Source organism: Augochlora pura, chromosome 7, assembly GCF_028453695.1.
Source record: "Augochlora pura isolate Apur16 chromosome 7, APUR_v2.2.1, whole genome shotgun sequence".
NCBI classification, from domain to species: Eukaryota; Metazoa; Arthropoda; class Insecta; order Hymenoptera; family Halictidae; genus Augochlora; species Augochlora pura.
In genome coordinates, this window is record NC_135778.1 from 33,138,371 (window position 1) to 33,163,644 (window position 25,274).

The 25,274-nt window shown below is 44.4% G+C and overlaps 1 protein-coding gene across 1 annotated transcript in view; it reads right to left on the reverse strand.

The window, feature by feature from the left end:
* Nucleotides 1–743: 743 nt before the first annotated feature.
* The window catches only part of LOC144472942 (uncharacterized), an 84,607-nt gene continuing 60,076 nt past the window's right edge, over nt 744–25,274 (reverse strand). Inside the window, exons 4-7 of the mRNA XM_078186411.1 lie at nt 17,824–17,958; nt 4,038–4,227; nt 3,746–3,948; nt 744–3,316 (exon numbers count right to left, since the gene is read on the reverse strand). Coding sequence (XP_078042537.1) covers nt 3,290–3,316; nt 3,746–3,948; nt 4,038–4,227; nt 17,824–17,958 — 555 coding nt within the window. The 3' untranslated portion in view covers nt 744–3,289. The remainder of the gene's footprint in view (nt 3,317–3,745; nt 3,949–4,037; nt 4,228–17,823; nt 17,959–25,274) is intronic.

Sequence of the window (25,274 nt, forward strand, 5' to 3'; positions counted from 1 at the left end):
AAATTTGTTTATCGGCTCTAGATTTTTTTTAAGAGACGTCGTTATGAGACCATCGATTTCTGATCGACCTCTAAAATATTCCTGTAGGTTTGGCAATTTTTCCTCGGGTTTAAAATTTCCACTATAAGCTCGACAATTTTTATAACGAGTTCCGAACCCTTGTACTAGCTCGTAGAATTTTTGTGTACACTTTAGAATTTTTCTAGAGGCTCTATAACTGTTGTAGTCGGAGACAGCATTCATTAATGTGACGAGTTTTCAACGAAACCAAAAATGTTTGTACAGGTCTCATAATTTTCTTACTAAGATCTAGACTCCTTTTGTAGCTTGTGGAATATTTTTATATGTCTCAGAATTTATTTACAGGCTCTAGATTTTTTTTTAAGTAAGAATTTTCTTATGGAATCAGCGATTTTTGACCAACCTCTAGAATATACCAGTCGGTATCGAATTTACAACGAATTTAAAATTTATTTCACTCGCGCGACAATTTTTATAACGGGGGCCAAACCTTCCTTTTGGTTCGTAGAATTTTTGTGAACATCTCGGAATTTTCCTAAAGACCAAAAATGTTTCTAGACTCTCGTCAATTTTTTTAAAGAGTCCTGTAGCTTCATACTACTCTATCACGTCACTGTGCGAGTCTCAGAATGTGTCCACGCGTCAGATGATTTTCCTTGCCGCAGCCTGAGGGACGCGGACGCCGCGGATGACAGGATAGTGACTCTCAGGAGACGTACGTATGCGTGAATTATCATTTAATTTATTTTAAGTTAAAACCTTTTTTTACAACGATATCTTACAATGACGCTTTTTACATTCGAAATTAAAACCGCGACGAAACTGCGCGTGTCCGTCTCGCTCGTTCCTCCCCACCAGCTGTTCCATTCCTTCAGCTCTCCTTTGAGCGGGGCTGATCACGCCACGCCCCTAATCCCCACTTAGTCCATAGCACGCCTCACACGCTCGCGCGAGCGTCTTTATACAAACACTCTACACGCTACTCCCTAATAATACTATTACGAGAATAACCTCCCCCATTCGCTTCCCCTTGCTCGTCCACGTGGCCCTGGACCTGCCCGATGAAGAATCCGTGGGCGGGGCTTGCGTAAAGTTGGGCAGGGGGCGTGTCGGCGTCGATCTGGATCGCGAACTCTTACTTTTCAGTCTTTATCGAAGTGTTTCCTCTGGAAAATCACAAGGTCGCCGACCCGCTCATACCGTTTCGCTCCGCCCCAGAGCCGTCCCATTCCCGCAGGCCCCGCCCCTTTGGCCCGCCGCGAGCTCGAGCGATCGATCCAGCACCGACGCACCTTCGATAGTGTCCACGGTCGATCTCCCGCTTCGGGGTGCACGCAAAACACGGTGAAACGCGGTGAAACGCGTGAGCAGAGTCTTCTCGCCGGCGGGACCGATTTTCGTTCGAGGAGCTCAGGGTAGGAAGGTGTAGAAAGAGGCATTCGTTTCTTGATTCTCCGGAGCGGGGGATCGGTAGATCGATGCGGGGTCGGGGGTTGGTCGCGGCCTGCGATCGATCATCGGCGATCGGCGCGCGCGGTCTCCCCCGAAACGGTCCCGACGATCGGCAAACAGAAAGGATCATCACAATGCGGTCTCGAGCTCGTGGTCAACTCGATCTCTTGGCCGAGTCCTTCGCGATTAATTAATTAATTAATTAGAACGATTAATGAATGGAGAATCGGCCGGCGGCCGATCGGCGACGACGATAATAGGTGTGTAATAAGAATAATAACGATAATCGTCATTTACGGCTATTAACCTTTTCGCTCGCGATAAATCGTTTTAATTACCATCGCTCGACTATCTAGATGCAAATCTTACGATGCGCAATTAACCGCTAATTTATGCACAATCACTTTTTCCACTCCTCCTCCTCCGCGCGTTCTCTTCCTCTCTCCCGCGGCTTTTGCCTCGGGGCCGCTTTCCCGTGGCCCGCGGGCCGTAGATCGATATTCGTTTATACATATATATTTATATTTCAATTTCTCATATATATAAAGATTTATTTATTTATATATATATATAGATTTATTTATTTATTTATATATTTATACTCGGTACAATAACGGTACGCAATCTCGAAGATACAAAATTTACAATGCTTCCTTTCCACTTGTTTAATCGCTCGCCAAGGTCTTTTTACACGCTTCCGGTTTTTTGCCTTCCTGTCCAGAGGTCCGCGCCGGACACTTTTTTTGGTAGCTAGTTTACTCTGTTCCCATTACGCTCGGGGACTAGTCCCGCCTGTCGACGCCACGGCCCCGATCGAACACACACACACCGGGCCGGCTCTGTTCCGGCCGAAAAATCTGTTGGAAATCGCGCGGACGGAGGACTCGGGGCGTCGAAAGCGACGAAACGAGCTCAGAAACGACGCGCCACGGCTCGCTTGGCGAGGTCCGGAGCGGACGAGCCCGATCGGCAGGCTGGCCACGCCCGCGCGGGCCCGATCGGAAGGTTAGCCACGCCCACGCGCGGGCTCCGGGGCGCTTGAACGCGGCCGAATACGAAACTCGAAGATTGCACGATGTCTCTCGCGACGATTCCGCACGAATAGCAGCACACTTACACGCTAGAACGTCCACTGGCCGCCGAGGACCGACACCGTGGGTCACCCGGGGCTTCATACCCCGGCGACTTCCGGTCGCTCCTCCCACAGACTATGTACAGCCTCGACTCCGGGTTGCGACGGTACCTGGTCGCAACGGCGCTGTCCGGGTTCCACGCTGGCTCGGCTTCGTTCAGCTTGGCGGCGCCGGTCACGCGGTGGGCGGAGCCTGCGGCCGAACCTCGTCGAACCTTCCCGAACGGCGAATCGCGCTCGTGGTGGGGGGAGGGGGCGGGGATCGTTCGGAAATATTCTGCTTACGGCTCGTATAGTATGTACAGTGTTATTAATTAGACTCGATACAAGTTAGCTGACTTCGTTTGTACTTGGGGCCGGGGCTCGTAGGCCCTCTGGATTGAGAACTTTACATATTTACACAGCGACGCGGGACCGCGAGAATTTTCGCTGGTGGCAGAGGTGGTGGTGGTGGTGGGGGAGAGGGAGTTGGGGGCGTGGGGGAGATAGAGAGAAACGATGGGGAGGGGGCAAACGACGAGAGGATCGTCACGATGAAAAATTCGGTCTCGACTCCCCGCTATCTCTCGCGCGACTCTGCCCCCCGCCCGGTCCGCGCCCGAGGGGGGCAGAGGGGGGAGCGCGACTCGTTTACGCTCGAACGAGAGTGCCGGGATGCGTCCCGAGCCGGTGGTCGCTCGTGATTCATGTGTACTCCGATCGCCACCCGGTCTGAAATCAAACAAACGTCCCTGGTTTTTCTCTCGAACTTTTTATCCACAGCCAGCTCGGCAACGTTGCGCGACTTTGGCGCGCGCCGCTCGACGCGCTGTCTCAATCTCCGTCGAAAAGTGCTCCAGCGATTTTCTCGTTACTCGATCGGGTTTTGAGATATTTCGATTCGCGTTAGACCCATACGCGATTGTGATTCACAGAACGATGCGGTGCTGGGGCGTAATTAAAATTGAAACGTTGCTGGATTTAATTGAGTTTCAGTAGACGCGCGACGGCGCGTTTTGTTGGGAATAAAACGACGTGTCGATCGGCGCCGAGAAAACCGCGGCGACTCGTCGACGAGAGAAGTGGTCGGCCTCGGATGCACCGAAAGTCGAAGAGAATTCACATTCGGTCGGTCGTACGGAGTAAATTGAATGAACTCACCATCGCATTCGTGGTCGCGGCCAGCTGGAGACCCTGAAGACTGGTCATGTGATGCGAATGGGAATGCGAATGCGAGTGCGGGTGTATGGGAGGCGGTGCCGGTGGTGCAAATCCTTGATGGAGACCTCCGGCTACGCCGACACCCGTGTGATACATGTAATGCTGCATCGCCGGATGCATCGTGTGATGATGCTGCGACGTGCCTGCGAACAGAAACGTCCAACCGTTTAGCTTGGCTTCCACGCGAGCAATATCTCGCCGTTGTCCGGGAAGGTCGCCGAAAGATACTCACCCATGGGGGAACCGAATCCGGAATGGAACGGCTTGTTATCGAGGTCCAGGTGTCCGCTGGCCTTGATCATGTCGCCCATCACGCCCCCGAGACCCAGACAACCGCCGGCCTTCTTCTTCTTGCTCTTCGACGAGAGCTTCCTGTTCCGCGTTTGTATGCCCTCCTTCTTCATCGTCAGCGGCCGGTTCACCTGCAAGAGTCGTAGCCAACAATTCGTTGAGTCGAGCCGATACATCTAGCGGCCGAGTGCCTCGCCTAAAAGATTCAGTGAACTCGGACGGGCACCACGATATCACGGAACGACGGGGACTTTCGTACGATTCCAGACGACCAGCCAATTAACCAATCCCTCGGATTCCGAGAGACAGCAATCATCAAATCGACGCGACGCCGCAACCTTTGTCCACTTCTGGCTCGTGCCAGCCGGCTTAAGGATCCGTTCCGAGTGGAATTGGATCGTTTGGGTCGCCCTCTCTCATTCGAACCAGCTTTCTTTGCAGACCGTTCCGATAACAGAGGCGTCATTTTAATTCATTCGCAAATAAATCTTCTAATGACTGACATACACCTAGATCGAACACTTTGGATCGTTTGGTTTACAGTGGGTCCTCTTTTATTCGACCGGTCTTGGTTAAAAGACTGTTCGGATAACAGAGATGCCACTGTAATTAATATGCAAGAGCATTCTCTGAAGGCTGTCTACTTGGACCTAATCTTGGTCTATATGATTCAAACAGTGGAACCTAGTTTATTCGAACTCAGTTTTGTGCTATAAAATGTTTAGGTAACTGAAGTGCTGTTGTCATTGATTAGAACATCCCCTAAGGAAATCCGTGTCCCAATAAGCACTGTAAGTTTTAAAGTGTCTTGAAGACGTCTATGAGTCGTTTACAAACGGTCATAAGTCATTCATAGACGTCCATAAGTCATTCATAGACGGTCATAAGTCGGCCATAGACGTCCATCAGTAATTCATGAGACGTTCTTTAGACGTCTAAAAGACATCTGAATGACTTATGGACGTCTTCTAAGACGTCTAAAGAACGTCTCGAATTATAACACAAGACGTTTTTAGACTGTTCATAGACCATTTATAAGACATTCAGGAGGTCTCAAATTTTACATATTCGTGTTATCTGAGGTCTATCTGGTCTTTTTGATTAAAAGAAGATCCATATTCTCATTGTCTTGCCCTCCAAAGTGTTCAGATAACAGGAAAAATACATTGCCATAGTGTTTCCTAAAGATGGGCGTCTAGGTACACCTAACTTTGGACCTCTAGATTATTTTGATATCAAAGGTGCTACTGAGACTAGCCTTGCTAAATTATCCCACAAATATTGACGTCTACCTTGACCTAGTTAGTTTAGTTTCTCAAGACCACCCTACAGTTCAACTTAGGTCTTTCCTAAGTATACTACCCTAAGTCGACCCTAAGTCTGCCATAAGTCTACTTTAAGACTACCCTAAATCTATCCTAAGTCTACCCTGCTTCTACTCTATATAGACTCAACCCGTTCGATACATCGAAAATTCTCTCTCACCTAATCAATTCAGAGAACAAGACACATACATCAACAGACACTTCTCGAAATCTGATCGGTCTCCAAACCCCAGTCTACCAATTTCCTATCCCCCTTGACCTATCCAACAACATCTCCCACAGTCCAGCCCCCCTAATAAGGTCTCCACCCCCTCTTAATAAAGCCTCGGAGGTCCGAGTAGCGTCATGGCTCGTTAGCGTTACAGTCGCCAAAAGTGTTTCAGTAAACGAACACCGGGTGACATTTAGGTCCCGAAACGGTGGTCCAGCTCGGGTCTCACGCGAATTCGGGCGATATCAGGCGTAATTCCTGAGCGTGTCGTTGACCGGCCGTGTGGTCCTCGGCGTCGTCGTCGCCGTCGTCGTCGTACGTCTGGACGTCGGCTCTCGGCATCGCAGAGAGGAAGAGAGCGAGCGCGGCACGGGGAAAAGGACGAGGGAGGATGATGCCTCGGCCGCCACCTCGAGCGCGGTCCGCTCGCAATACCAGGAACCTTTTCCTTAAGTTGGCAGTTGCGTCACGTCGCGGCAACTACAAAGCGCGCCTCCACCGCCTCCCCCGCGCGCGCTCCTCCTCCTCCCCCCCCCCCCCCCCCTCCCCGCGCTGTGCATTTCCCTTCCTCCCCCTGGCACCCGCTTGCTCCGCTGCCTCCGGTGCAGCATACCGCACTTGCATACCTAGTTATTTCGTACTTAAGCATCGCACGCCGCTCTAACAGCGCCGACCAGCCCGAAAAAGTCTCGGAGGATGCTTAGCCGAGCGCTCGATTATCGGACGTTTGTGGTCCGATAGCGGATGAGGTTCGATCGGTGGTGGCTTTGTTTTTGGGGGAAGGATGTGAGATACAGTGGTCGGCGAAATTATATGGCATATAAGAGATTATTGGTAGTGGAATTTTACTCTTTGCGCGTTGTTAGCCCTTTGCGTATGTTTACTCTCGGTCGCCATAGCTATTTATTTATTTATTTATTTATCGTTGCCTTAATCTATACGAGGCTTATTAGACCACAGATTTTTACATTATATAAAATAGTTATCAGAAATTAATATTTGAATTCTCATGTTACAGTTTATTATAAAGTACTGTATAATGCAATTAATAGCAGGTTCAGCTAGAAAGAAGCTAACACCGAAATCCATTTATTGGCCTTTGGAATTTTTCTTTAATTTTAAGTAAAATTGAAACATATCACCGTGTGACATATATCTAAGGAAGTATTAATAAATTTTGTTTGTCCTTCTTAATTTTGCATATTATGTATTGTACTGTTTGTGCAACGCAAATTAATTCAGAGCAGTATGTCCTACGCAGAAATTTAATACGTTCCGTAAAGGGTTAATATAGGGGTGTCACCCTTTGTTCATTATTAGTATAATAATTAATTCTTCTATATTAGATATGTGTATCATAATACGTTCGAATTTTATGCAAAAGTAGAAATAAATAAATAGATAGTGGTTCTTCAGATCTTTTTCAAAACTAAATGTCCCACCCTATATCTTAGATATAGTTCATTCGTCAATCTAGCAGGTGTTTCTAATAAAATACGATGAACTAATAACTGGACTGCATATCTTAATACAAAGTAAAGATTGTATAAAGATGTATTCATACCGCTAATAGCTTTAAACAATTGAAAAGAACGGAAGAATATTCCAACCACTCTATGCATCCTCCCATCAATTTTTGCAACGGATACATAAAGTCCCTACTCTACAAATTGCTCAAACGCTCTCAAACGTCGAAGGTAGAAATCAAATTTGAACGATAAACAAGAGACACGGTGGCCACTTAAGTCGTCGATTTCCGCGGAGAAGCGTCGCGAAAGTCGTCACTTTCCTGGGAAGCGGCTAATAAAGAAAACGGCCCATTAGGGAGGCAATACCGTGGTCCGAGTCCGCGGGGGGCCGTGGGGCCACAGTTCCGAGCGATTTGAATACAATACGAGCGGATTTTAATAGGAGCCGAGCGTCGGATCGGGCCCGGCTGTCCGAAAGAGCGCGAGCGCGCGTTAGTCGCAAACAAAGAGACGAGACGACGCGTTGCATCGCGCTGCATCGCGTTGCATCGCGCCGCGCCGGAAAGCCGGCGTGGAGGGACATCGGGCGGATTCGAATGCGGATCGATGCGGTCGCACACGATGCAACAACCGCGCGGGCGCACCGATCGCATACGTAATCGACGGATCTTGTCGCGGATCCGCCGACAAGGGGTCAACGAATCAAAGATTGCACGCGGCCCGCCGCGCGTTCGTTCGAATTTTCCCCGGCGATCCTTGAATCGCGATCGCTTCGGGGAAATCGCTGGCCGCGGGACGAGCGCCCGTAGCCGATTCATACTTCGGGCATAGTAACGTATTCGATCCATACGTCGAAAGTTCGCCATTAACCTTTTCGGGGATACTGTCAGGTGTGTGTACGTTTGGATTTCGTAAAATTATAAATATTCCAAGCGTAAAGACAATGAGAAAAACCTCATCGAACGAAATGAAAGGGATGATAAATTAAAAAGGAAAAATTAAATAGATTGTTCCCTACTAGAAAAATTCATCCCTGAAGAGGCTGACAAGCTTGCCGTACCTTTTCCTTTGGAATTATTATATTATGATTAGAACCCTTTCGATCGCAGTTATTTTGTAGGAGAAAGAGGTACTTTATATTTATTGCGTATTTACTTCGATGATTGAACAGTTTGCTGTGTTTGACCAGCATACGAGTATGTATATGGAGAAGTGCCATGATGAATATTCATGTCATGGACAAGTGGCAGAATTTCGTATCAGGAGAAGTATATTTCCCTTGTCGAAAATATTTCGCGGTTTAATGAGATACACGCCATGGAAAAGTGGAAGTATTTCGTGACATAACGAGTATATTCATCACGGAGAAGTGGAAGTATTTCGTAGCACGACGAGTAATATCCTCTATAATATCTCTGTCACGATTAGTATACTCGTCACAAAGAAATAACAGTATTTCCAATCACGACGATTATACGCATCATTTTTAAAAGCAATCACTAATTGTAATTTTCACAAAAATAAAAATATATTCTCAAATTTCAAAATATGTAAAATATTCTAAGTAAAGGAAATGAAAATTAGTCGAGGAACTACTCACTAAAAAATCTGTCAACGATACTAAAATACGCCATCAAATGAAATGAAACAAACGAAAAATAGGGAAGAACAAATTAGATAAACTTTCCCTACTATAAAAATTCATCCCTGAAAAGGTCAAAGTACCGCGAGAGATTAAAAGAGTCGTATGGCAGACTTGAGGATCTCTGACGTTTCGAAATGCTATACTAAAGCAACCTATGCTCCGATTGGGACCGCTGCGCGTCGGGCCGCGTCGCGTCGTTCGGATCATCTTTTCGGATCCTGCGCAACGAAAACTGAGCCGTCGGCGGAGGACTTCTTGTTTCTCACACTTCCTCCCGGCTTGTCAGGCGGGTCACGCGCGCCTACCACTCGCGGATAAATCACGGATCGATCCGAGGTGTGCGTCACGGGCCTCCGATTCGCCGAACCGATCGCCTCTCCTGCTCGAGGAAGTTGTAAAACCTCGTTACGCAGAAGCCGCAGAAAAAGCCGCCGCAAAAAAGCCACGAAAATGCTCCCTCACATTATAAACTAGTGCTGCGCGGTGTTTTCTGGAAAAATAGGAGTTCTGGAAAAGCTATGGGAAACGGGCAGACGCTTATTTTTACTTATTTGAACAATTTGAATCAGATAAAAGAAGAAGATTGCGAAGAGGTTCGCAAGGCTGACATGTAATTCTTTTAACCCTCTATTTATTCTTTTTAATTTTAGGTAAAATTGAAATATATTATTGCGTTATTTATATATAAACCTTAGAAAAGGTTAATAAATTTTGTCTTTTATACTTAGTCTTGCGTACTATGTATTACTGTTCGTTTAATAAAATTAATTCCGGTCAGCGCGGCAGCTGTGTATAAACTTCATGCGACAGCAGAGGGTTAAATGTCATAATAAAAAGCATAATAAAGTAATATTATAATGTTGTTGAAACGTTGTTGGAGTTTCTAAGGGATAGCTAACGCTTCGATTGGGGCCACTGTGCGTCGCGATGTCATTCACGGCTGGAGTATCATGAATTTCCAGGGGTCGCGGGTTTAAATCTAGCGGAGTCCGACGAAAGGCGGCTCGGGAACGGCCCGCCTAAAATTATGCAGCTATCGGCCGATCTACGGACCACCGTTCGCGATCGAGAGACAAGCCGCCTCTGTTTCCACGTGGAAATCCGCCGAGCTGCTCTCCCCCCCCCCCCCCCTGTCGTTTTAAATTTAAATCTCTCCCCCGATCGGACTGGCCTAGAGCGGCTCCCAAAGTACAATGATCCCTGCGAGTTTCATCAAAATCGGTTGACCTTGATGTGACAAGCCGCGAAAATTGATCAAACATAGTGCAAAAATCTTAGATTTCGCCTAGATTTTTCATATTTTTCGATTAACAAGAAATCTGCGATTATTAAATCCTTCTGACACTCGTAGATTGTCTTCGCAGTAACCGATCTCGATGATAATTTTTGCATTTGTATAAGTTAAAAAAAATGAGTTGAAAATTTAATTGAAATGTAGGTCAAAGAATCAGTTAAAAGATGGGTTAAATAATTTTGTTTATTTTGCTTCAATCGAAACCCGATTTTTTTCATCGAGAAAAGTACTCTTTTACTACTTTCGCAGTGCGGCGACATTATTCTGCTGAAACTACAATGTTTCTTTGTAAAGTATGCACAAACGCTGTACCAGCCGATTCTTTATTAAAAAAATGATAATAAAAAGTATAGAATAACTTTTTCCATTCGAGACTTTGTAATCAAGAAAATCGAGTTTGAAACTTCACTTCAGACGACGTACGTCAATTCTATTTCATCTATATACTTTTATGATAATATTTCGCAAGATCGCATACGATAAAAGCTTTGGTCCTAATGTTAAACAAATAAAAATAACGTCAACTTTAAAATCAGAAATCTTGCTATCCCGCAGCATAATTCTTTTACACAAATTACGAGGAACTACTTTCATTCGTCTACTATGTTACCATCTACTCACTTGCTTATTTTTTTCTTCAATTCGTATAAATAATTGTACAGACAAAATTCCGCGGACTTATTTTAGGAATTTCGAAAGTTTTCCTCTCAGTTCGCGTTTCGGCGAATCCGGGGCCCTCTGATCGTCGTCCTCCTATGGAACAGACGATTCCGCGGACGAATAAAAGTTGCGCGCACGTTCCGCGACGGCCGCGGGTAATCCGTGTATTTTCGACTAGAGATTTCGAGCGGGAACGCTATCGGCCGGCTCTATCTTAACGACGTTCTCCTTGTCCGTCCCCTCTCCCCCCTTCTCGCTTTATTTCTTTCTCTCTCTCTCTCTCTCTCTCTCTCTCTCTCTCCTTTCTCTTTTCCTCGTCGACCGTCTATCTCGAATAATCTCGAGGCGAGCACTCGGCCCGGAGGCGTACCGGACGCGACCGGTGGCAGCTTCGAGAGAAACTGCCGAAGATTCTGCTCTCGAAACGATCGATCTTCGCCCTGGCCGGTCAGCCATCTCCTTCCTTCTTTTATTTTCGTTTCCCGTCCCCCCCCCCCCCCTACTTCCCCCCCGAGCCCTCTTTCCGCCGGCTTTCGATGTTCACCGCGTCCGGGACTTTTAATTCGGTTCGCGACGGGTCACCGGGAATGCTCCCCATAGTTCTCCTATTGCGGACCGTTTTTTACGTTCTCCGTATCGTCTTTACCGTGCTGCATTTCCTATGTTGCATTTCGTATGCTGTGCCTTTTTCTTATTAACATTGTATAACGTTGTTCGTGTTTGCGTATTTTCGAGCGCATTTCTCGTACGTCGCATTCGAAGCGTTGCAATTTGTACTATTACATTTTTCGTAGCAGTAGTCGTTCTCTTGAATTTTATGTCGCGTAGATTGTTTATCGTATGTTGCCTAACGTTGCCTATTATGAATTTTATGTAACGTTTCCCGCGTGTCGTATTTTGCGCGAGATTTTTCATATGTAGCATTTATTTTGCTGGAATTTGTAGAATATTTTCTGTATGGTGGTCGTTTTGACGAATTTTATACAATTTTGTGTGGATATTTTGTTAAATATTGTTCGTGTATCGTGTTTGTGACGTCCGATTTTGTACAATATTTTTGTCAAGTTTGTTAGGTCGAATTTTATACACATTTTTCATTGGTCGCATTTGTTATATTATCGTTGCGTTTATTATGTAGAATTTTATGCAACTTCTCTCGTTTATCCTTTTCCGTCTAGATTTTCGACAGATTTTTATATTGTATTCCTTAAAGACATATGTCACGGTAATTTTATATAATTTTACACATCGCCTACTTCGCAAAGGTCATGCAATGCGAATCATTTGTTCTACAACCTTTTCCGTCCATTCCATTTCTATTTTTTCTACACATCCTCTGCTTTATTTTATATCATCGACGTCGCGTGTTATTCTTTGCACAACGCTGTTCTCGCAAAACATTTTCCCACCTCGTGTCTTCGTGTCTCCAGCTTACTCTTGGCACTCACGTTGTAAAACGATCTTCGCAGCGTGACTTTTTTCCATGACTTGCAATCTGTCGGGACTTATTTTCCGACAGATTCTAAACCAGACTATTCCCGTTCGAACAAAAACAGAGTCACCCCGATCCGCTGAATAATTACCAAGGTACACATTAAAAAGTGCAACCTAGTATTTCGTAAAAGCGTGACCAAAAATGTGTGAAATTTACTCGCGCAATATTTACATTCTTAGCTTTCTCGCGGCGCACAAAGTAGAAGTGTAATTGCGAATTCGCTGTATACATTATCGTTAATTTATTGCCTTTCATCGTATTCTATTTTATTTCCATTTGATATAGTTTTTACTATTTCATTTTATTTTCACTTATCGTATTTTATTCTACGCTATTTCATTTTATTTTCTATTTTATTCTAGTTTCTTCCGTTCTCTTCTGCACTACTGTATTCTATTTTATTCTATACTATTTTATCTTAATTTATTTTATTCTATTTCGTATTTTGTTGTGTTTTATTATCTTCCATCCTATTCTATTCTATCTTAATTTACTGTATCCTATTTTATTCTATTCTATACTATTTTACCTTACTTTATCGTATTCTATTTTATTTTATTTTATTGTATTTTATTTAATTCCATTTTATTTTATTTTATTCTACCCTATTTAACTCTCTTTAAATTCACTGTATTTCATTCAATTCCATTTCATTCAAATTTCTCCAATTTTATAAAACCAACCTAACGTATAAAAGAATCTCCGCCATTTCCAAAATTTGCCGACAGAGGCGCGCAGAGCACCGGATTCGGGCGACGCGAGACAAAACGAGAACCCGAAGCCCCCCCAAAAACCATGCCGCGCTCAATTTTACCACACTTTTTACGAGCTGCCCGCCTCGATCATTTTAAATACGCAGGATCCTGCTGAAGTTCAGCAGGTGTACGCGACGAAACGCGACAACGTTCTCGAATATAATCCTGCACGTGCAGGACACGGCAGAGGTCCATCGTCGGGGCCCCGATGGAGTCCACGACCTCTTCCGTGGGACTAATCCGAAAGCGAGTAGTCATCCGATTGTTCGAGCGTCGGCTATACAGTCCCGTGGCTCCGAGGAGATATAAATACATACATACGTACGTATTCGGGACGGACACGTTGCCGGCCGGGACCATAACGTGTCGGCTTAACGTCAACGGAGAGAGACGGTCGCCTCTATTCCGGCTGGACGAGCCCCGTGTACCGGAGTCAGGCCAAGTGAAACCGAGTCCGAGGCCGATTACCCACGCGTCAAACCGCCGCAAACGAGCGCAAACTTTCGTCCCTCTCCGCTCGACAATCTCCTCGGATTCTCGGATTCCTCTCGCTAAACTACGGGTCGGCCGTTCCGATCGCCTCGAGTTATTCGAACGGCGACCAACCGTACCGTACCGCGTCATACGGTGTCCAACAGAGACATTTAACTGTATTAAAAATGATATTCGAGCGAAGAATTCTTCAAAAAATTGCTCGAACGCAACGACAAATTTCGTTTACTATTTAAGAGATTATTTCAATCGACTTCATTGAAAATTGTTATTTAATACAAAATTATCGATGTTTCAATTTTGGACTGCTCAGTGATTGATTGGATTATGTCAAAGTTATTTAACCGATAGAAGAGAGACTTGGAAGTTCATGTAACACTGTAGAGCATAATATTGTATATTAAATTATTTTATATAACACGAAATAGTATATTAATTATATAAAATCGTATTGATGCAATAGATCATGTTGATTATTATTAAAAAATAGTTAAACGTCTTGACGTAACAAGAGGCGTGACGATAGGTCGAAGAACGTCGATTTCGTCCAGCACGGTCATATTTATCCCCCCGTCCCTGGCCGGCGACGTCGGCGACGGTGGCCGCGACGGCGTAACGGAGGCCCTTCGCTTAATTAACGATTACCAGGAAAGCCGTCTCGGCCTGGGCAGCCTGCATTAACGCGGCGGTCCGTCGCGCGGAAATTCGAGCCACGTTTGACGCTGTTCGAGACCGTTTGCCACTGTTTGAATCCGTCGCGGACAGTTCGTGGCTGTTTGAAATCGTCAGGCGTCCCGCGATCCGATAAAGCTCGCAAGATAAGGGGCGAGGGGAAATCTGTGTAAACGGAGAGAATCAAAGAGAGAGAGAGAGAGAGGGGGGAGAGAGAGAAAGAAAGAGGGAGGGGAGGACAGTGAGTCGTGTGTCTCTCGTAAGAGAAATCGCGGGCCAATTAGCGCGAGCCGCAAACGAATCCCTCTCCCCCTTTTCACTCTCCTTATCGAGATCGCAGGAGAGATCGCGCTCGCCATCAAGATCGCTATCGCAGGCGTCGCGTCGCCGGGCGTCGCGGCGAAACAATAGATTTTATTGTTCCTCTACCTCAGACAATAAATTAGCGAGCTACGGTCGCCATCGCGTTTCCCGTTGGAGAACAGAACTCGCAAAAATTCTTTCCAGTTCGGCTGTGTTAATTAACTATTTGATGGCGCACCGATTTTACAACGTCGACGTTGTTTATGACAAATTCTGAGCTCTTGTTCGACGATTGTAATGCATAGACTTCTTGGAGCCTTGTTAGTCTTTTTGTCGGCCCTAATAGCCTTGTTCTTTATTTATTTTTTTATTGTAGTATGTTGTTCAATGGAATTAAAATTGCAAAACAGGGTTGTTTATATGATGTTAATTTTTTTTGTCGATATTTTCATTGCTCGCGAATCTTGGTGATTGAAAATTGTAAGGAATCATTGTCAAAACTAGATCTTCCTCTCGTATGCTTTTTTAATAGTATAATTGTGAAGTACCAGATTATTCATATATTATTGATAATAATTATAATTATAATATAGTCATTACTGTTTTTTTTTTTTTTTTTGGTAACAGTGATAGTATTTAATAAGATTAATAATGATAATAATATCAATCAAAGTTATTATTTATATTACTAATAACTATATCATTACCATCAACGCTACTATACTATATACTAAAATTATTCCCATTACCAACAGCAATATATAATTAATCAAATACATCACAATTGCCTCGAAAATGAAACAAATTCCCTGAACACGGTTGCGAAAGATTTTGAAATAGCGTCGAATCGATTGGCCCTGATTGAAATTTTCTCGTAGTCATGGACACGTGACTACGGCCGTGAAAGACGTTAACTTCAGCAGGAGCAGATTCTCCAGTTTCTGGCCTATTAAGGTCACCGTCGCCCACACGCGCGCGTCGCAGATTTCCGCAGTTACCGTGACGCGCGGTGGTGTGCGGCGTCGACGACGGTTCTTGAGAAAAAGAGGAATCGCCGAGGATTTCCTCTTCCCTTTTGTCTAGAGGGAGCCGCGCGCTGTTACTTCCGGCGTTTCCTGTGTCACAGGCCGTTGAGCACGCTCTAGTCGCTGGGCCACCCCCGCGTTCCGTGGGGGAAGCGCCGGCGACAGTGTTCGCACGGTCGCCACCCTAATTGTTGGCGCAACACCGATCTCTCTAGTGACCGGACGTCTCTTAGACTGCGACGGTGTCATGGAAAATCGAATGCTGGGGAGCCGGTGCGATTAAACTTACGTGCCCCTGAGTGCACGGCGCTGCGCAAGTGCGCTTTTCAGAACGCGAGAGCGTACGTCTGTCGGACGTGATTGTTTATGGTCGTACTGGTCGCCATATTTGTTTATGATTTGTGGTTAATGTTCTAGTTAAATGTGAGGTGGATGCGTCTACGGTTGTCTCCATGATCACGGATTAAATATAAATGTAAATATCAATAATATTGATGATATTAAACTTTTACACTTGACGCTATTTTAACTCGAAATGCGTCATAGTTTCTCTGATCTATATTATTTATATTTTATATGATTCGATGCATTTTGTCTATGTGAAATTGAGTCATGTAAGTCGTAATTGTACTTTTAACAGATTTTTAAAGAGCAAGGAATATTGAACTATAACAATTCTTAGTGATGCGTTAGAATCCATACTCGAGTGAGAAGGGTTAATAATATTAGTAATGTTAATGTTAAATATAAAAAGAGAAGCAATATATACAAATTGATGGTTTATGGATGGGAGAAGAATTATATTCTTTGTGTGTTAAATCTATGACAAATATTTTAAAATTGATGCTACAGTAGCTCTGACGAGTGTAAGTAGTATCTCTCACTTATCATTGTTTATTTAAAAAAAATAAATTTTAGCTTTTTAATCTTCTTCAAAATACGAAGTGCATATATTCCCCGAAATTCTCTTTCCAACCCTGACATTACTAATAAAAAATCAACCATTCTGAATGAAGTCAGACATAATCACCACCTACATCGAACACCATAGACACGTCTCCATTTCTCAATGCTAATACAACTTTATCTACCGAGTGAAACGAAGTGCACACAATATCTGTTCTATTTCTCTTCTAGCTAAATTCCCTTATACATCACCTACTATAAATTATTATTATTTATTCTTCAACATAATCCTCATTTATCTAAATTTCAATGTCGATCGGCGCAAGTCGGACGTCTTCGGAACCGTTTATATGCAAAATAGCTTCTCGAGAAATGTTTCTACCGTCGTTCAAAGAGTTTAGGCGACTTCCGATCAAACGGAAGGACCGATCGGAGGGGGTAGTACCGGAGGAATTAGGTTCCACGGCGTGGCCGACAATGGATCTCGAAGAGTAGAGAGGCTCGCGACAATGGCAATCCGATATCGCGTTACAAAACCCTGTGTTCTCTCTCTCTCTCTCTCTCTCTCTCTCCCTCTCTCGTTCTATCTTCCTTTCCAGCGATACGTTTCCCCGGAGCGGTGAAGCGACGATCGGTGGCTTCGACGGTGGCCGAAAGACCGACCTTTTGCCTCCTCTATTTATCGGAAGAAAGCATTTTATCGCCAGGAATCTCGTATCCGCCGTTTAATACCCCCGACCTCCTATTGTCGGCGTCTCCCTTCCGCGGCAAACATTGTATCGAGTGGCACGGATCCGCTTCCCCGGCAACCAAACACGCCCTCCCGCCCCCCGGATTTTCCAGCCCGTCTTCTTCTCTGTCGAGGACGGTCTGGTCCGCCGGAAGTCCGGAACGATACGATAAAAAAAAAATACACATCTTGCCCGTTTGAGTTCACCGAGCTGCGAGTCTCCCGATTCGAAGACAATCGAGCTTTCCAAACGCATTGTTCCGGCAACGGAATCCCTCGAGACTCGAGCCTCTTCGACACTTCAAGCGCCGCGACATGTCACGGTGTTTTATTTAACATCGAACGTTTGGTAATTGTTACTGTATGTTCGGTTGGATTTTTAGTAATTTTTGACTGCAGAGACGAACGCAAGATATTTGATGTTTTAAAATGATAACTGTGGTCATTGTCGAAATAATAAGTAATGGTATCTATATATAGGTAATAAAAAGTGATTGCAATTCTTGTTACGTTAATACGTTAATATATACTATTATGTATTTATATTAATATATATTAATATTAGAATTTATATTAATATATAAGAAGTAAGAATAAGTTTCGCGGCAGAATTTCTTTCAACCATTCAATTCCGGAATTTCGTTGCAGGTCGTGAGCGCTACGACGCCGTTGGAAAGCCCGATTGATTTAGGGTTTCGGTATTTTTCGGAGTAAGTGGTTTTCGAGCACACGATCGATTACTTACGTTGTGGAGCTTGTAGTAGAGGCCGCACGCGTTGCAGACTGGCTCGCCGGCCTGGTTCCTCCGCCATAGCGTGGTGGTTGCAGTCTTGCAGTTGGCGCAGCTGGTGCCCGCCCGCCTCGCCGCACTCTGCAGCGACAGTTTTGGAAAAAAAACAAACAGATATCACACCTGTAACGGCGACACAATTTTTGAAAATTTCATCCCCCCTGACATTAACTACGAATAATAACTTTTATAAACTTCAACCGCCTCCAATATGTATATTGGGGTTCATTGATTTTTGGAATTTTCTGCTGCGTTTAAAAAATTTTCTTTTCGATGGAAAGCAACGTGGTGGTTAAGGGTAAAGTTTTAACTTTCTAACGAGTACGAAAAAATGGGTCTACGATTTTTTCTTACGGATTTATCGTATTTTGAACGGAAGAAGATGCCTGCAGCGTTGGAATAACGATCACCAATTTCTGCGTCACAGATTGATGATATCTGAGTTGCTATAATTTCGCGGAAAAAATGGCAGATGGCTTCACTTTAGCTCATTTCGAAGAGTAAAGTTAGCACCTTTAACAGTGTTTTATAAAGAAAAATTGTTTCACTCGATCATACACAGAAAATTAAAAATTTTTAATTTTCCCTAATTTAAAAAATTTCAAGTTCTAATTTTCCAAGTTCAGACTCTTGTGCAAAGTCGCAAAAATTTTGTTCTCCATTAAAACCACCATAGTTCTCAAGAATAAAGTCTCCGCTTTCTAACGAGCTCTAAAAAATCGACTTGCGATATTCTCTTCCCGAGTTATCGCTTTTCGAATGTAAAATGGAACCGCGATAATCAACGACCATCGACTCATGCCTCACAAGTTGTTCAAATCCGAACTGCCATAACTTCACAAAAAAAGTTTCAAAGAGGTCCACTTGTGCTCATACCAAAGAGCGAAGTCTATACTTTAGTATCGTCTAAGTGGCCTTCGTAAAAAAAATTCTGTCCCGACGGAAACCTTTTCTTCCGAGCACACGGATCGCTCGGCCGAAGCAACTCTCTCTCTCTCTCTCTCTCTCTCCCCCTCGAGAAAGAGAGACGGATCGAGTAGGCGTCTATCAGAGCGCATAGGTTACGTTGGGCCGCGTGACGGGCCCCTTCTCGGGGCCTTTTTTTCGTTCGAGAAATTCCATTCTTACGGTCGAGCAGCTTCTAGACTCGAGAAGCCACGATCCGGGAATGGGATCGCGTGAAATCGGCCGCCCTTAATCCCCCCATCCGATCGTTCGGCTGTACTCGGCTGGAAACGCGAGCTAGTCCTCTTACCTGTGCCCCCCCTTTCGGGAACTGCCCCCCTCGCCCTGCCCCCTCCCTCCCTCCCTATACCGACCCCTGTGAACGAGAAACGATCTTCGGGTACACCTGTTTACACCGTGCGCGAACTATCGAGCGCCGCACGGAAAAGAAACCGAAAAGAGGAGAAGAAGAATCCCCGGTGCCCTCTCGACATCCCCCCCCCCCCCTTCGCTCCACCCCACCGCTACCGCCCTATTTCTACGCAATTTTTTATTTGTTTCGCCGGCTCTCGTTTCCCATTCGAGGACCACTTACGTCGGGAACAGTGTCGCCAGTTGTCCCTGTGTTTTCCAAAGAAAAAAAAAAACGACGGCCAGGAAAGCAGAAGGGGGGGAGGGAGAGGGAGGCGGTACCTGGATCATTGTCGGCGACAGTGCACAAGGGCGCTTCCTCTCTTCGCCGGCTAATGGAAAACCGATTGAAACTCGGCCGAGCGAGAACAAAATCGCGGCGGGTTTGTCTCTCTCTCCCCCTCCCCCCTCTATCACCCTCCCCTCCTCCCCTCTTCACCCCGCCGAAATTGCGTCCCCTTTGTGCACGACGGCCGTGCGTCGCGTCACAATACGAGCCGAAGCGCGTGTCCACGAATATAAAGTGTCCCCGATGCAACAACTGTTTTCCTTTTTGTGTTACCCGGCCGTCTTCCTGTTTCGAGCACCCTCCCCCGTACGTCCCTACCTATCTCCATTGTCATTCCGCGATCTACGGATCTCTCGTTCGTCGCGCGAGATCCAGATCGAACTGGACCCCGAGGGTAATCCGCTAATGCTTGCCCTCTTTGCTGTCCGTGAAAAAATCGAGGGAAAATAAGAGCAGACGGAAGTGGATGGGATTGGTGCGCTGATTACTGTATTACTGATCCCCCCCCCCCCCCCCCCTCCTGATTACTGTCCCCTTGGTATTATTTTTATTTATATTCGTAGAGACAAGTTTGAGGGTTTGAAGATGTGATTTTATAGGTATCGAATTTTTTTTATGGAAATTTGGTTTGTAGTGTTCGCGAATAAATGTTGTGCCTGAAAAAGTTATACTAATTTTTGACAATGTTTTAGAAATATTTTGTTTATTGATTATCTTGGGGGATGATTGTGATAGCTTGTTGTAGTTTGAAGTTAGCACGGTATTTACTGCCATGAAATATTGTATAGAAAAGGGCATTTATTTGTAAAGAATTGTGATACTTGTCGGTAATAATTCATAGTAACATTTACGTATTTAATCTTTTGCAATTTAACTCGATATATTTATATAGACAAACATAAATATTTCTGTATCTATTTATATATGAATATAAATAGTTTACATAAACTGGTTCACTTTATACATACGAAATTAAATTAAATTGTTATTTAACAATCAACTTACAGAGCACTAAATGCAGTTAACCTATGTCACATTATAAAGGTAACAATCAAACACTTATTTTGATTTTTAACCAGCGTTATGCACCAAGTAACACATCGGTTTAATAAATAATTCATAAACCTGCCTTCATAATCTGAATAATAGTAAATCAAAGAATCAGTGTCAATATTCCGTATTCAAATTATTGTTAAACGCGACACTACAACTTTTAGCAATCCTTTAGAATCCCATTCGACTACAAAGGGTTAACAGTACGAATGAATTACAGCACAATTAGACGGGTCATTTGCAACAAGGCGTAAAACATACAGTAACAAGTGCATAATCAATCAGTTGATATTTGTATTAATTCTATCAATACTCTCCGCATTTCTAACACCCCCCCTCTCTCTCTCTTTCTCTTCCTCCATCTACTTTCCCACACTCACACTACCTTATAATCATCGCCCACACAACCAACACCAAATTCTCTATCACACCGCAATAATTGCATTCACCTAATCTCCCAGCATCGCGCATCCTGATTACCAAACTCATTCGCGCGTCACTCATAACGATTCGCATCCAATCAATCGCATTCTCTGTTCCCATAAAACCGGCTCTCTCTTCCCACTTCGTGCCGTAACCCAGCATCCATCAACATAATAAAAAAATCAGCAAGAACCGAAACCACCCCGAAAAAACCTGCCACCCTCGCGGCGACGTTTTCTTCGACGGTTCTCGAGTGGTGACCGAGGATGGAGGAGGGTAAAGGGGGATCGTGGGAGAGGCGACGACCAGCAGCGGTGTTTACCCTGGCCGGTCAAAGGGGAGAAGGGTAAGGGTCGAGGGCCGAGAAAAGCTCGAGAGAGCACCGTCGAGGGTGAAGAGGGGCGTCGCGACGCGTAATCGTGCCTTATCGGCCGGATCTTATCGGTGTTGCGCGCGTAGCAAAAGGGGTCTGCAGGGTGCTCCGGGCCCCGACGGGGACGGCTGGGGACGGCCGGGCGTCGAATCGATACGCGGTGAGAGCCAGCTCATCGATACCGAGAGCTCCCGCTATCTGCTCTAGATCTTTGACACCCTCGCCGTTCCGCTTCGCTTCTCCGTCGCGCGGGCTTTCACCTTCGCGGCGCGGGGGATGTTCCGCCGTGCCACGAAAATTCTCCCGGCTAATGGTTATTAAACTGCGGGGGTGGAGCCCTGTGACCGGATCCTCGGACGCTCGTTAGCAAATGGAACCACCGCCATTTCGAAATGGGGTGGAGTCTGCGCCCTGGCCAATCGACTGTCAATTTACACGCGACGACCTCGAATCTCTGTTTAATTACATAATAATTCGGTGCGCCGATCCTCGGATCGTTTTCAGAATTATTGGCGATGCTTGTGACGATTCTAAGATTTATTGGGTTATTATTCTGAGATCTTTGTTGGTTGTTGGTCTAAATATATCTGTGGTTTTAATTGTAATGCACGTTTAGTGGTATTTATTTGATAATGTGTGATTGCATGTATGTAATATGTAATACATATTTATTTGATAATATGTATCATATCATACATATCATTATGAACATGTATCATATCTTCTACGTATTTATTTAATCATATATATTTAATTATCTGACATATCCAATATGCATTTATTTAACGATATATATATACACATATTACATACATGCATATTTATTTAGTAACATATATTTATGTATTCAACATATCTAATATGTACATATTTAATAATATACATTCATATATCTAATATATATTTATAATTACTACTTTCCGTTGTTTCTAAGGAAACAGCAATCTATACGATTTATTTACCGAATAAACAAATTATTCAGTGAATGAGTTAAATAGTCCAAGGCAGAATTAACCCAGCCACCGTTTTGTAAGGGTTAAATTACGCGACAAGTCTGTTTCAATTTGTACGGTAAGGTAAGAGTACCTAATATGGAACGCTTTTCAAGGGTTGTAAGATTATCTTCCATTTTATTACAACTTTAAAGTGTTAGAATTAAATATATATATATATATACTACCGTTCGGTAGATTGATGTTTCTAGCTTATTTAGTGTATTTTAAAATATGTATTTAATATGAACAAAAATGAATACTAGTAAAACAGTACATTATAAGCATGTATCCGTTTAGGAACACAGTTTTCGTATTTCTATTACATGTCTGTAGTTTATCACTGTACTCGTACTATTCTCTATTCATATCAAAATTATTATTACTATTATTATTAATAATATAATTATTATTTAAAGCTATTATTAAGAAATTGCCACGAAAATATTACGTACTTCAATTTCTGAATTCCCGAGGAACATAAATGCAATATAACCTAATCCAGAATAACCATCGCACTCGACCAAATATTTTTCAACATCGTTGCATCTCGGCGCTGTCTCGTAAAGAAGACAGTTCGACAATATGGTCAGAATTTTGACATCCGTTTTCGTACGCCTCGTTTACTTTTTCGCCGATTATTTGCAACAAGGTGTCAAGGGAGGGTGGAGAATCGAGCGTTGTACTATAGCAGGTACTTTCGCCTTAATTCGGTGTTCGTACGTGGCCGCAGAAACGGACAAAATGTCTCGCGTGACATGGGACAAGAAGCGCGTGGGGCGGAGGGCAGATCGACGAGGAAATAAAAGCACGAGGGTGGAAGAAGAAGGAGTTTACGCGCGGAGGGACGCGTCTCGCAAAATAAAATCCACGCGCGGAACCGTGGGCCCGTCTGCGGAAGGAGAAGCGAGGGGACAGTGACGCGGGCCGGAGACGAGCAAAACGAGATAATAAGGGAACACGGGACCTCGGCAGAAAAATCGAATCGAAATAAAAGGAGGACACCGACTGGCTCTGCTCGCCGCGGCGCGCTGGGCCGGGTGGGGAGGGGGGAGGGGTGCTGCGGGAACGGTTCGGGGGCGGGGGTTCCTCTGGCAGAATGAGAGGAGAGAAACGCGGATCGCCGCGCCGCGGACTTCGCAAATGTCATATCCGTCAGTGTCCGGCCGCTTCGCTGGCCGACGCTGCCAACCGGTTCCGGACCGCCGCCGGAATAGTATTGTCCCGTGGCCCCACCCCTTCGGATAGGTGATTTCCCTGGATCGATAAGATCGAGGCGATTGCGTCGCCTGGAAAATTTTGCCATTTTCATCCTATCGGTGATTCATTCGACGCCGATTACACGTAATGCTGTGGGAAAGTCGTATGTATCTATTACTTTATATACCGTTTTCTTCCTATTTTGTTTTTATTTAAATAGATATTTGCCTATTTATTACGTTAATTAAATACTCAATAGGAACGTTGTTTTAGTTATAATAGGTACACTTTTACCGTATAGTGTAAATTGATTGAGAGTTGTTATGAGGTTTAAACCTTGTAATGGGGTGACTGTGTGATTACGGACAATTTGTTTGCAATAAGGTATAAAATATAACGAGAGTGTCATTGTAATTCAGATTTAATCGATCACATTATAGTGGTATTGTTACATAACTTTACAGTCTGCGTCTATTTTCATCTGGACTATTTAGATTGATTCACTTAATTATTTAATCGTAGATAATTGAATCAGATAATTTTCCGTTATATTAGAAATGACAGAAAGGCTTATTAACCGATATGGAATATTTATTGAGATATTGATAACGCATCAGGCAAAATTGAAATTGATAATAAATATTGATTAATTTTGATAATGTTAAGAAATTGATAATGTTCTTGATAACGTCCTAATTTCACTTCGACCATCCAAATCTTTATTACAAAAATCGATAAGGATATAATACCAATATTACCAAATCTAACGTATTATCCTAACATAAATTTCTTCATCTAAATCTCTATTGTCAAAATCAGTAATCTGCAAGAAATATCTATCACGAACATCGATAACGCAATCAGGCGAGAGAGTAAATATTCGATAAGCATTAGATAACATTTTTTACCACATGCTAATCTGACTTCGATCATCCAAATCTCTGTTTCAAAAATCTTTAAGAACACAGTAACATTTTTGAAAAACCTAATAGCCTCTCCTAAAAATCGGTAAAATAATCAAGCAGCGCTGGAATAAAGATCGCTAAAAATCCATCAGCAAATTCAAGAAACGTATAGAATTAAACCGGTATTGTTCGAGTTAGAAAAATCGGTAACGCGAGATCACACGGAGCAGTGAAAGATCGGTAAGGATTTAGCCGGGCAGTGTTTCTAAGTAACAGTTTCGGAGCCGACGGACGGTCCCGGAGGGTACAGAGGCGATCTAATCGCGCAGCAATGCGTGCACGATGCGGTTCAGTGATCCAGCGGATCCAGTGGATCCTCCCGACGTCTCGTTAGCATTCAAGAGAGAGGGAGAGAGAGAGAGAGAGAGAGAGTGGGGGTAAGAGGGGGAGTCTAAGGTCCGAGGGACATGGACGAGCGGGGGGAGGAGTGTTTTGGGAAGATCGTGTCGCGGGAACCTAATCGAACGAGCCGATCCCCGGGAAACCGGATCGGCCGTGACTCGGGACTCGGTGATCTCGGGACGATTTTTCATGCCGGTGATCGACGCCGATCCATCGATCGGTCGTGACAGACGGGGCGCGGGAGTAATTATTGGCCGCTCGAAGATGGCGGGTTACCCGGGTCACAGCGGCTCGACGGTTCTCGGAAGATTGCGTAATAATCCCGCCGGAGAATTGTAAATCGATAGCAGTCGTGGCTTCTTAATTGCGTCATCGATCTCGGCCGCGGCGATATTGTCCCCGATCGGGAACAC